This window comes from Topomyia yanbarensis, chromosome 3 (genome assembly GCF_030247195.1).
Source record: "Topomyia yanbarensis strain Yona2022 chromosome 3, ASM3024719v1, whole genome shotgun sequence".
Lineage (NCBI taxonomy): Eukaryota > Metazoa > Arthropoda > Insecta > Diptera > Culicidae > Topomyia > Topomyia yanbarensis.
In genome coordinates this window covers 64,231,399-64,245,028 of record NC_080672.1, presented here as the reverse complement: position 1 = coordinate 64,245,028, position 13,630 = coordinate 64,231,399, and the positions used below count along the sequence as shown (strand labels likewise).

Below are 13,630 nucleotides of genomic sequence, written 5' to 3'. Positions count from 1 at the left end.
CGTCATGCGAATGCTTATTTCATATATCTTGAATCTTATAACATTTTCAGTTCTTTGACATTCCGTCAGATTTTTGTATTTTTTGTGATTTAAGATTTGTTTTAGGTCGCAATTGAAGTATTACATCATCTAATGGTGACTGACGGAGCATTCGCGCAAACAAAAAAATCGAAAAATGTTCATAGATTCTTGGAAAACGGGGGTGCTCAACTCGCCCCACATGGCGATATTGCCTCACTTTCCCCTAATTATGGGATATGCCAATATGGTGGTGCTAATGGTCTAGCAAATATTTGTTCAAATGTCAAAACAAACACTTTAAAATTGTTTGTTCGAAACTGGATGTTTGTTCTCTATGACTTAGTTCTAACAGGTTATTATTATTATTATTTTATTATTTATGTTTATCAAACCACACAATCATAATTACACACTAGAACAGGAATAATAACTGGCAGAATACATAGTTACAGGGAAATTAGTAATCGTGGACACTACGATTATCAGTGCTCTCTGAATTAGTTAATAGTCGATTGATCCGCTTCAGACCTAGGGGACCCAAGAGAAGATCAGGAACAAGACAGAAGCGGAATCAATGCGAAGTTTTAATTGCATCACTGACGATTTAACACGCGTTGTTAGGAGCTTGATACATTGGATTATACAAAATAGGGGACTTGACGTTACACACTTCAAGACAAACAGGCGCAAAATTTAGTCCTCCTCCCGAGGACCGGTGTTTACTTGGAAATTCGTCCGATTTTGCAAATTTTGTCTCGCGGGACGGACCGAGATCCCCTAAGCTCTAAGCTACAGTCCTATTAGCCCGTTAAAAAAGATATGTCTACTCAAAGTTACAAAATGTGTACACGGATACGAAAAACTACCCAAAGTTGAGCTCGTTTGACTCAATCTCGGAGTATCGTGGAATAAGGTAAAATTAGGTAAACCATGTTGAAGGTAGTTTCCCTTCAACGACGGCAAAAATCACAACTCATTGATAGTTTTTTGATACTCAACCTTGAGTAAAATATACTTAATTTTAAGTTGAATCTACCCAATTTTGAGTATACCTCAAACAACTCAAAAGTACCTTATTCCACGGAAGACCTCGACTGAGTCGAATCTCTCGCTTTGTTTTTGACAACACTTATAAGTGCGAAAGTACCTACCTAAATTTAAGTTAAAAGAACTTATTCTGTGGGTTGTTTTATTTTTCCGTGTACAAAAACGTAGAAATACAATAAAATTAGCTTTTGGCAGTGGCATAGCCCGAAGGGGGGTTGGGCTTGGTGGTTAAAATAAAATTGAAAATATTTTTAATTTTTTTTTGATCGAGTGGTAAATCGGTAAAAAAACAAGATAGCGATAAGATTGCAAAACTGTCATTTTAAAGATTTAATCTTTTCGATTCCGCGATGTTAGGAAAATTTATTGAAATTGATGATTATATGAACAGCTTACGGACGGCTTTTGGTTTTTTTTCGAGAGTTGTCCCACTGGAGCTGTAGAGCTAGGTTCTCGGAAGGGCAGACGAGAAGGCCATCGCCTACTAAAACACTGCATTAGCCCAATTGGAGCGGGCCGTGATTCTGAATGTGATATTCATTGTACGGTTCAAGTATGTGCGGGCGTAGGGACTCGCGATCGCGTGTATCATCGCGAAGAACTCGAGCATTTGTACGTTAACGTGTTCGATCGCGTGTGCGTTTGTATGTCGCGTGTGCTAATATGTATGTAACTTCGCGTGTATGAATTCTATTTTATAACCGTGTGCCTTTCGCATATTCGCGTGTGTTCTTGGATAATCGCGCGCGTACCGTGAATCTAATACTTTATTTTTTGGTGTACTGCTAAGATGCTAAAAGAGTGTGAGATCTTCCATATCACTAGAGTGCCCGGTGATGTCGCCATGGAACGTGTTGTTTAGTGGATATGTGCTTTATTTTTGATTGGTCCTACTGAATATATGGACCTGAGTTATTAGGACAGAGAGTAATGGTTTCCGATTTATAGGTGCGCGAAAACGGACGTTTGTAGGTTCGTGTTTGAGACAGTGTTTGAAACTTCGTGAGTGCTTAAACGTTCTCCTTATTACCGGGGTGTTATTAAGTTTGCGCGATCGCGAACGTAGGTGTGCGTTGTTAATCGCGAAGGGCTTCAGCGTTCGTACGTTAACGTGTTTGTCACGCGTGCTCGCGTTCATGTGACTTCGCGTGTACAAGACTGGATTTTGCAACCGTGTGGCATTTCCTATATACGCGTGCATTCTTGGATGGTCACGCGGACCTTCATTCTGATAGTTTTTGGTGTACAATTCACATTCTGACAGGGAGTAAGTTACCCCATATCACTAGAGTCCTCGGTCATGTCGCCATGTAACGTGGTGTCCAGTGGATATGAGAGCTTTCTTTTTTTTCAATTGATTCAATTGAAGGCATGGACCTAGTCTGCTGATATCAAGGATAGAAACATCCGGAAGTGACCGATTCATGATCGTGCGGGAGTTTTTAGCTTCACGCTTGAGACCACGTTTGAAAATTTATAGGAGCTGAAACATTCACTTTATCACCGGGATGTTATCATGTTTACGAGATCGCGGGTGTAGGTTCCGGGGATGGTCGCGAATGGCTCAAGCATTTCTATATTAACGTGTTTGTCACGTGTATGTGACTTCGCGTGTATAATTTTGATTTTATAATGATGTAGCGTGTATTCTTGTTTCATCACGCGCGGACCGTGAATCTGATGCTTAATTTTTAGTGTATGGTACAGATGGTAGTCCGTTTCCCTATGGAGAACTTGAGTTCCAGGTCATGTCACCATGGAACGTGTTGTTTAGTGAATATGAGCGTCACTTTTTTGATTGGTTCAACTGAAGGCATTAGTCCAGACTGGTAAAACTTTCGGACGTTACCGTTTCATGATCGCGCGAGTGGTGGGTTAAAGTTTGAGACCGCGTTTGGAAGTTTAAAGATGCCACGTTTACTTAACTACCAGGGTGTTTTCATGTAGGCGAAATCGCGGGCGCAAGTATATGTGGATTATTGCAATTGCATGGTCGCGTTTGTGGCCAGGCCTGTGTTATCGCGAAGGCTACGAGCGTTTGTACCTATATGAGTATAGATAGCGTATAGTAGAGATATACTAATAAAAGGAATCATAACATGCCGAATAAAGAAAGAAATGCAAAGATCTTGACTAGAAGTGTATAAATTGAACACCACTATTTTGGTATACATAAATAATGGAAAAGCAAACTAATAGATGTACAAAAGAAACAGACTAATGAAGTAGAATAGAAACACATATGTAACATGCAATCAAACTCGTCTAAATGCAGCAAATGTTGTATATTTATCATTAACGACAATAGGGATCTTTAGGGGTGTGCGGGTTAAGGCATTTTCTGATGCAGATTGGTGCCATGAGTTAATATCTCAATCCTTTTTCTATAAAGCAGAAACTATCGAAAAAACATTTTTTAGTTTGTTTCCTTTTAGGACAATAACACACCCAAACCCATGCGACTTGCACGACTCCATAGGTTGCCTCATCAGATCCACCATAGTTTGCAGATGAAATTTGGGATGGCAGGCTCATAGCGGATTGCAAAAGTACCAGATCATGCTGTGTGGGGTACCGTCCCGGTTAACAATGAGGCGAACGAGATATTTGCAGATACGTCATTTAGTAGGACAACTGTCAGTTTATTGGCTGAATTAAATTTGGGTTTCTTAAATTTAAAAATCAGAAAAGAATAATTAAGGTTTAAAAATGAAATGAGTGTACTCGTAAGGACACCCGCTATCAATTCATATGAAAAACTACCGTCAAACTCCTAAACCTTGACGAGGGAGCTTACGGACGGCTTTTGGTTTGGAACCAAAAAGAAACCTGGGAGGATTTAAAAAAAAATCGTGTGGGGAATAAAAAGCACCCCAATGGATGGGATATCAATGAATTAAATGGGTACCACATTAGTAACAAATACTTTCCAATTTTTCCACTGCAGGTAGTGAAGGGGTGAATAAATTCATGACCGTCTTATTCCTGACTAATAGGCCCTATATTTTGCCTGATATTTGTTCCAAATTTTGCGGATTCAGTTAAAATGGTATATTTTCAATTCTTTTACTTATATATTCCTTGTTTGGACGTGAGTCTTTGTTTTTTCCATTTTCAAGGATTTTTTTGAACGTGTCCACTGGAAAACAGACAGAGAAAGAATGACCGGAACGGTGAGAATGAAGAAACGGTGAAAATTCACCTTTATTGAAAACACTGAGAAAAAATATGTCCAGGAATCAGGAATCGCAGGAATCGAACCTGCGATCTCCCAGTCTCTAGTTGGGTGCGTTAACCACTCCGCCATTCTTTTACTATTTTGAATCGATTCCGTCGCGTGGTAATCTTCACTGAAAAGCATAATACACCACTGTAGAATTTTTAACATTTGAACATTTTGTTATTGAAATAAAATGATAGGGTAAGGTGGGGCAAATCCGACCTTGTAAATGGTTTTAGCTGTTAAATGCTCATTTTACATCGGATCAAATCGTTCTATATACCAAATTAAAGGTGAGACTCTTGGACAACTTTCTATATATAGCATTTAATTTGTATCTTTGGAATATCTTGTGATACAAGCGTTTTACAAAAATGTTCATTTTTGCTGTTTTCAAAAATGGTGGGGTAAACCCGACCCCCTGTGTTTTTGGTTGATTTAGTGCAGATATTATCCAAATTTTATGAGTTTTCAATGATAAATCAATTAATATTGTGTCATTGAATTGTAACATGAAGAAAATGTAGTTCAATGTCAACCTTGGAATGCTAAAATCACGAGCAGTAGCACGTAATGATATCCCCATTTGCATCGGAGTAATTGTTCGATGAATACTATAATCATTACGTTTTTGTGTCTTTCGTTTGTAATTATGAACCATCTTGTATAAAAATAATAAATAATAACAATAAAAATATATTTCAATTTGAAAAATAAAAATTTTCTTAGCAAAAGAGCGGTCGGATTTACCCCAACATTTAGTGGTCGGATTTGCCCCACCGCGTCATTTTTAATGCAATGCAATTAAAAAAATATGAAAAAGATTGAACTAAATTCTTCTACGCACTTTGTAGGACTTTAATCAAAGAATTTAAATCCACTTACATTTATTATGCAATCACCTTAACAATCAGAAATATCCTGTAGTCAATGATGCACAAAAGTCAAATCAAAAGTTGTAAAAACACACTTTTTGTCGTTTGAGCATCTCAATGTAGACTAATGAAATGCTGTCATACCACCATTATGATTATTTTCGATGCTCTACACGACAACTTTGATATTAGTTCGCTGAGTGCTTTTGATTTTCGGTAACAGAGGGGGGTCGGGTTTACCCAACGGTCGGATTTGCCCCACCTTACCCTATAACAGAAAATGGAAGGCGAACAGAATACCTAATTGTATATATTATCAATTCTGTCCTATCGTTTTTAGGTAAACTTTATATAAATGATGTCTGTTTCGATTTTCTTATAAATTTATAAATGATGGCTGTATCGATTTTCTTGGCTATTTTCGGCAAATTTAAGACTAAGAGAAATAAAGCAATGAAATTGTTGATTTTAATGATATTTTCAGCGCTTCGCGTAAAATTAAAATAGCGAAAAAAATCCTACCAAAGTCACATGCTATCGTTCTAAGGAATCGGAAAAAAAACATTAGTTTTTGACAGGGAGTCAAACATTGCAGGAGATAGATTTCGGGCTCGGATTAAAAAAAAACGTGAAAATGGCGGGAAAATGCTGAACAAATTACTTAAAATTAATTTTTTATGCTGCATAAGTCATTTTGGGATCTTGATTCATCTCCTTGTTGCGTAAAGAAAAATATGCTTATACCGTACTCTATAATGGTGTAAATTCGTAACGATCAATTTAGAACGCCTCGAAAAGCGGCCATCTTTGAAATTGAAAAGGCAGTGTTTTCCACAACGCTGGCAACATTTTTATGATAACCAATCACTAGTACTCTAAAAATGCTCTGAGTACGTTCCGGGAAATGGTATTCCGGAAAATGGTACATTCCGGGAAATAGTATTCCGGGAAATGGTACATTCCGGGAAACGATATTCCGGGAAATAGTACATTTCGGGAAATGGTTTTCCGGAAAATGGCATTCCGGGAAATGGTATTCCGGGAAACGACATACAATCTCACAATTAATTGCATTTTCTCTCATATATACGTGCAAACGCTCGTGGCCTTCACGATAACACACACCTGGTCACAAGCGCGAACATGCAATTGCAATCATCTACTCATGCTCACGCCCGCGATTTCGCCAACAGTAAAATACCCCGATAATTAAGAGAACGCTGTAGCACCTACAAACTTACAAATACGGTCTCAAGCATTAACCCACCGTTCGCGCGATCATGAATCGGTCACGTCCGGGAGTCTCGGCCCTTGCAGCCTAGGTCCACGCCTACGACCAACAAAAAATGACGCCCCCTAGACAACAAGTTCCATGCCGACATGACCGGGAACTGTAGTGATATGGAAGATCGTACTCTCTTCTAGGATCAGAGCCGTGCACCGAAAATTAAGTATCAGATTCACGGTTCGAGCTCCAAATGCTCGAGTCCCTCGCGATGATACACGCGATCGTGAAGTCCCTGTGCCCGCACATATCTGAACAGTACAATGAATATCACATTCAGAATCACGTCCCGCTGCAATTGGCCTTAAGCAGTGTTTTAGTGGATGACGTTTCCCGTCTCGTCTGACGAGGAGCGCTTCCGAGACCCTAGCTCCGCAGCTCCAGTAGGAGAATTCTCGGAAAAACATCCACACACTATTACGCAATTAGTGAACACCTAGACCATCTCGGACAGGTATGCACACGAGAACTTGAACGCCTTCCAAGCACACTACAACAGTAGGACAACGGTTCTATCACATTCGCCCGAATGACATTCGCCCGAAAGTCATTTACCCGAATGACGTTCGCCCGAAAACCATTTACCAGAATGGACCATTTACCCGAATGTCATTAACCCGAATGGACCATTTACCCGAATGCCATCAACCCGAATGGACCACTCGCCCGAATGTCATTAACCCGAATACCACATTCACTCAAGCATAATATAAAATCGGTAATTGTCTAGTTTAGTGACTTTAGTGATAGAAGTCCGACTTTAATGCGGTTTTTTTGCCAAAAGGAGGTATTTTAACCTAAATAAACCAAATCCGAGCGGGAAATGTGAAATCTATAACCAAAGTTTGATAAACTGAACAATAACAAGTAAGCTTATACAGCGGAGCTAGTGTGATGCGGCTTGGCCGCATATCCGAGGCCAAGGATCCGAAGCGGCGCAAAGCCGCTGAGGTTCCGTTGGACGAGGCGTTGATCCACCCGTTGCCGTAGTTATAAGCAAACCTGTGATCCTCTTGTTTGCCCGGTTTACTCAAACATAGGGGCTATAGCTAGTTTAAAGCCGACTGAGCGGCAGCGAAGTCGGACAGTGCACCAGAAAGCGATGTGGCGTTAGCCACATTAGTCAACCGTATACTGACCAATGTGGCTATGCGACATCGCTTTTTAGCCACATTAGTCAACCGTACACTGACCAATGTGGCTATGCGACATCGCTTTTTAGCCACATTAGTCAACCGTACACTGACCAATGTGGCTATGCGACATCGCTTTTAGGTGTACTATCCGACGTCACTGAGGTTCTGTTGCCAACGCCACAAATGCTCTTCAGGTGCAAACTGATGCATATAGGACGCAGTTGTCAGCTCGTGAAATCTTGTGATAAACCGGACAAAATAATAAGAAATCTTTCGGAAACATCTTCGATCGAGGTAAATATATATTAAGATGTTCCGTTAACGAATTGAATCAATCAATTTAGTTATTATATCTTGCATGGTGGAAGTCCATTTGGCACAACACCGTTAGTAAATAGTAGCTCATAAATGTTATGTGGCGAAACTAATGTGATGCGGCTTTGCCACAATTACCGAGGTCGAGGAACCGAAGCGGAGGTCCCTACTCGGCAAACCTGTGATCCATTGGTATGCTTGGTTTACTGAAATATAGGGGTTGATTCCTTCTTTAAATATGAGCAGTTCTTTGAGTTTGTATACCAAATATCCCTCGCAATCAAACCGGTGATCCACTCGTTTGCCCGGTTTACTCACACTTAGGGATTGATTCCTTCTTTTAAACATGAGTCGCTCTTTTCCCACAATTAGGGTTTGATTGCTTCTTTCAAACATGACAAATCCTTGAATTTGTATGCCAAATAAGTTTGCAAAGAAACTGTTGATCCACTCGTCTGCCCGGTATACTCAAACATAAGGGTTGATTCTTTCAAAACAAGAGCAATTTCTTGAATCTATATACCAAATAGCTCTCTACGTAATATTGGATTTCGAGACAGGATGATTCTTCCACCTAATTCACGGATGATTCTTCCATCTAAACCAAAGTTTTTTCAGAAAAATGAAACAACTTGGTCGTCAGACAAAATATTCGGAAGATCACCAAATACAACTAATTTACAAACAAGTTGTTGCCTTGGCTTTCTAGCCCCATCAAGGTATTCCATTGGCACTGGAAGAATTGAGGAAAAGTTGTCCAAAGGCTCTCGACGATTTTTTGGATTACATTAGTAAAAATTGTATTTTTGGTAGGAAGGAAACTAATCAAAAAGTTTCTCGATAACCCTTCTTTGCCCCCCGCTTCGTGGTCAGTTTTCGAAAATGTATCGACAAAGATTCCTAGAACCACCAATAATGTGGAAGACTAGCACAATAAATGGAACGGTTTGTTAAGCCGTGGAAATTCTATGGTGTGTTGAAGCAGTTGCAACTTGAAGAGAAAATTCCTAGTACGTATGTTTTACGTACACTACAAGCGGGACCAACAGCTAAAAAGTCTAAAAAGAACTCACGAAAGGACCTAAAACTGGAAACCCTAGTTAAATCATACAAACCAGGTGATTGGATTAACTATTTGACTGGTATAGCTTTAGTGTTAATTTCTTCATAGCATCAAATGTAATAAAATTTGTATTTCATCTTAATAAATTAAATTTTTTCGATTGACATTTCGATGTTTTCGGGTATATGGAATTCGGGCGAATGGCATTCGGGTTTATGTTGCATTCGGGCGAATGTCTTTCGGGTGTTCGTGGCATTCGGGTGAATGACATTCGGGTTTATGTGACATTCGGGCAAATGTCCTTCGGGTAAATGGCATTCGGGCGAATGTCATTCGGGCGAACGTGACAGAATCAGGACAACAATACATACAAAGTCACACACAATAATTACAGGTAATCATCTAGTAACCTGCGGAAGTACATCTCAAACGTAGAATTTATCATTGATTGGTGCAAACCTGAGTGCGTATAAGGAGAGTGACGACACTGTCAAAATTGGAACAATGATTATTTGTCAGTGTCATTCCAAACGAGTCAAATCCATGTATTTTGAGAGGTCGTTTGTTCGTTTGGAATATTACTGACAGATAATCATGACAGTTGTCTTCACTCTCCTTACATACACTCTGCACCATGTGCAAATTCGTTCAGTACAATGAGTCGGTCAAACTCAGTAGTGCACCTTGTGACAAGTACCAAACTACATTTAAATAGATAATATTTTTCATGCAATTCAAACGCTCAGGGTTGATGTCTGTCGCTACGTTAATTTTTTTTGTGATATTATTTTTTTTTGTGCAGATCAAAGGGACTTGACATTGTAAATTTCGACAAGTATGTTCTAAAGACAAACGTCGAGCAGAACATCACAGGCAATTGGACCTTTGACGAAGTAGAAGTTGAAGGTAATGCTTAATTAATTAACACTATAACTTATACTGTCCCACGTTCATCCAACGACACGCTAATGCCGATTTTGATGTTCACGCATGCCGATGCCGTTCTTTTAGTCATATCACGCCAACGATGAAGCATGCTAAAATTCGTCGTATGAACGAGCTTGACTTGTATAAGCAAATTAATAATATAAGCAGGAATTTCATTCACCATCTCACGTATTTTTTCACTTTGCCAGGAGACCTTAACTTAACCACGATCAACGGACTTGATCTGGAAAAAGACGTACTACTGAATGGTGCATCCAACGTGACGATCACCGGTACTAAGCGTTTCGAGAATGTTCACGCGAATCGACTAGAATGTCCCACACCATGTATAATACAGGGAGTAGATTTTAGCGAATGGGTCGCGAATTCCGTACGGCTGGATCGAAATTATACCATAGAAGGAGTAGTTTATGTAGAGAATGCCACCATTCCAGGAGAACCGGTACATAACTACACATTCGACCAGGATCACTTGTTGTCGAAGTCAGCCCCGCAAACTATGAAGGAAAATTTGCATGGCGAAACCAAACTACCGGCGCGATCAGACCAGGGTTCCTTTAGAATAAAAGTACCTGTCACGTTTACACAGGTCGATAACGTGGATGTAGGAGATAATAAAATGTTCAGTGTGAACTTAAAAGAACTGTTCCAGGAGGTGGAATACACCGATCAGTTGAGAAAATACGAATCGAAATTACGTAACCTGCACGACGTTGGAGAATCATTGGTGGAGTCATCAAAGAGTACGAGTTCTTTCCTGTGTTGTGAATGTGTTGCACTGATACTGGTATTTATTATTTCAGCTAAAGCGCCCTATCTAAGCCAATACCATCTGCTAAAACGGCTAAGTGGGGGATTCCGAACATTGTCCATAATTACGCTGCATCCAACACCGACGCCTCTACAGCTTCTGGTGGCACACGTTGATGACGGAAATCGGACAGCAGTCGAGTTTTATCGGTGGAACAACAAAGACGGCCAGTTTCGAATTGCAAAGGGTATGTAGAGTTTTGAGCTATTTAAATTCAGGTTTTGTCCAGTTGAAAGATAAACAGAAATGACTAAAACATCTCAATTCGTTTCAGGTTTCCCTCCAATTTCATCACCAAACCTTGTAATTACGAACTGCAAACGTATCAGTTTAGGTCGGGCTCAGCATATTTTCGTAGAATTTTACAACCACGCTAATCAATATTATCGCCAGTCGATTTTGGACCTAGAACCCTCGGATCTCGTTGCGCCGAAAAAAGCATCAAAGTTCATTACCATTTACGAGTTTAATAGCACAATCCCTCGAGAAATGCTCTCGTTTAGGTTACTCGATCTAATCTGCATCGGTCTCTTTTCACCGCACGCTAACGGAATGGAAATCCACTGCCTGCACTTGGAGAACATGGTGTACCACATGAGGTTCCATCAAATGCTGAACACTGCAGCCTTGGAGCAAGCCCTGTACATAGACAACCGTCTCATCACGCTCAGTCACGACAACGTTTTGCAGGTCTGGCGCTCCAAACCGAACTACCAATTCGTTCTTTCTCAGTTGGTCGATGTTCAACAACCGACCTTCATCACTGTAGCCAAATTTGACTACCAACTGTTTATCGCTGTCAACTCAGAGCACGAGCTGGCGGACAGTTCCCATCACGGATCTATCGAAATCTGGCGCGATTCGCAGCCTCGATTTCGAAATAGTACCTTCACCCAATACCAGATCATTCTGACGAAAGTGCCGAAACAGATAAAATTTTCGGTTATACCCTCAACGGATGACCTAATGATGTACACTTTGAGTGAAAATTCGTTCGCTCCGTTGGTGATCTACCGGTACATGGGTGTATCCGGCTTCCGGGAGTATCTGAAGAGTAATACGCTTCGCACCGACGGGAAACGGATGAGCGTTCTGAAGCTGGACCACAATCAGCGCGAACTGCTGGCGCTTGTTGGCGATCGTGAGACGGATCTGATAGAGGCAATTATAAAGGGAAGATAATTCTGTATTTTTTGAGTTTGTTATTCGTTATTTTGTTTATAAATATACCTTTATAGGTTATACAAGAGATGCAGAAAAGAATAAAGTTGGTAGAGAATTCAGCACTAAATTTGTTTAATTTTTCAAGCCGATATTTTACGTATATGTCTTATTGTGGTTTTTTGCTTGACCTCAAGACGTGGTACTACATTCCACTACAGAATGTGACTTTCAGATTTGATAGACCTTCACTGCCGATCCTTAGTGTACAGGACAATGACAGGAGTTGAGTCAGGGACCCTATTCTCACAGTCACGTCGCTTAGTGACTCGAGTATTCAAATTTAAAATTATGTACCCAACAGCGATCTGTGGAGTTCATCCTTGAACTTGAATTCAATTGAATAAGTTTGAACGCATCCATTTCTGAAATGAAAATGTTTAGAATATTGTAGTATTAAGTTCAAAGTGTTGTTTGGATACTTCCTTAATGATTTCCTGCCATTCGGCGGGTAAATTCTTCTGTACAAGATCGGTATAGAAATTCATCAATGTTCCTCTCATACTCGTTTCTGCAGCTTGCTTCGATTCCAGTGCCATGTTTTCCCATCGTTCACGATCCGTCGTTTTGAATGTGTTGTTCAAGTTCAGTGCCAACTCCGGTAAACATCTCGGTTGGTTGCGAATCATTTTTTACTTCCTGGTTCGAAATTTTGGTTCGTCGATCCTTCTCCATTCGGCTTCGTGTTTCCATATTTTGTTCTCGGCCTTCTTGCATCTTTCCTGCTTTCATGCGTTTATGGTTAAGGTGTTCATCATTTGTTGAAGTTGGCGTTGCTTCTACTCTCCTCTTTGGAACGGTTCCTGTGCTCTTCCGAATGAAGTTTCCGGCCGTCATTTTCGCAAAACTTTCTGCTGGTATTGGACTGTCCGATGCTTCTGCTAGTACCTCGTAGATGTTGCTGCTCAAAATTGGTGTAACTAGCTCCTGAGCTTCGACGAAGGTAAGATTCCGTTAAGTATTAAGTGCCTTTATATTTCTAGAGAAAATTTTCAATAGGACGTAAGTAACAATGAGAGATTCTCTTTGGGGTCTTTCTCTTCTGTTCATTACTCGGCCATTTCAATATTTACTACTCTACTCTTTGCATAATATTCTAGTAAAAACCGTCGGCTTTCGATATGTACCGGAAAATTAGCGCAAAGTGTTGTAATGACGTCGTAATAAACGAAAGAGAAAGTAAACAAAGAGAGGCTCTCAATGTTACTTACGTCCTATTGAAAATTTTCTCTAGATTTCTTTGTTTTTCTCCGGACATGTTTCATCGGTTGTACCATGACTTGTCATTTTGTAGTACCAACATTTCAGTTGCTTGGTACAATTCTTGTAGTTCACGTCCGCTTCGTCGTGAATTTCAGTGCAGGTCGAACATCTCAACTTACTTTTACAGTTTTTCGTTTTGTGGTTCTATCGATGACAATTCTTGCAGAACAGTACTTTCTGGACGAATGGACGCACTTTGTTCCAACAACAGAAAAATTTTACCTTTTCCGGCAGCTGCTTCGCTCGGAAAGTTACACTCACGCGGTTGGTGGGCCTTGGGCTCCCATCCACGAATCTATTCAGACGGTAGACATCCACTACCGGGTACGGTAATTGTTCCGAATCGCGGCTTTTTCGAAAAGAGTGTTAATTTCTTTTGAAAATGGTTCTAAATGGCCTATTTTATAACAAGCAATGAAAAAAAT

General features: G+C 40.1%; 1 protein-coding gene across 1 annotated transcript in view; it reads left to right on the top strand.

Moving 5' to 3' along the window:
* LOC131688788 (uncharacterized) overlaps positions 1 to 12,014 on the top strand; it is a 28,118-nt gene extending 16,104 nt beyond the window's left edge. Inside the window, exons 7-10 of the mRNA XM_058973303.1 lie at positions 9,765 to 9,868; positions 10,099 to 10,653; positions 10,714 to 10,908; positions 10,996 to 12,014. Coding sequence (XP_058829286.1) covers positions 9,765 to 9,868; positions 10,099 to 10,653; positions 10,714 to 10,908; positions 10,996 to 11,903 — 1,762 coding nt within the window. The 3' untranslated portion in view covers positions 11,904 to 12,014. The remainder of the gene's footprint in view (positions 1 to 9,764; positions 9,869 to 10,098; positions 10,654 to 10,713; positions 10,909 to 10,995) is intronic.
* Positions 12,015 to 13,630: the final 1,616 nt, after the last annotated feature.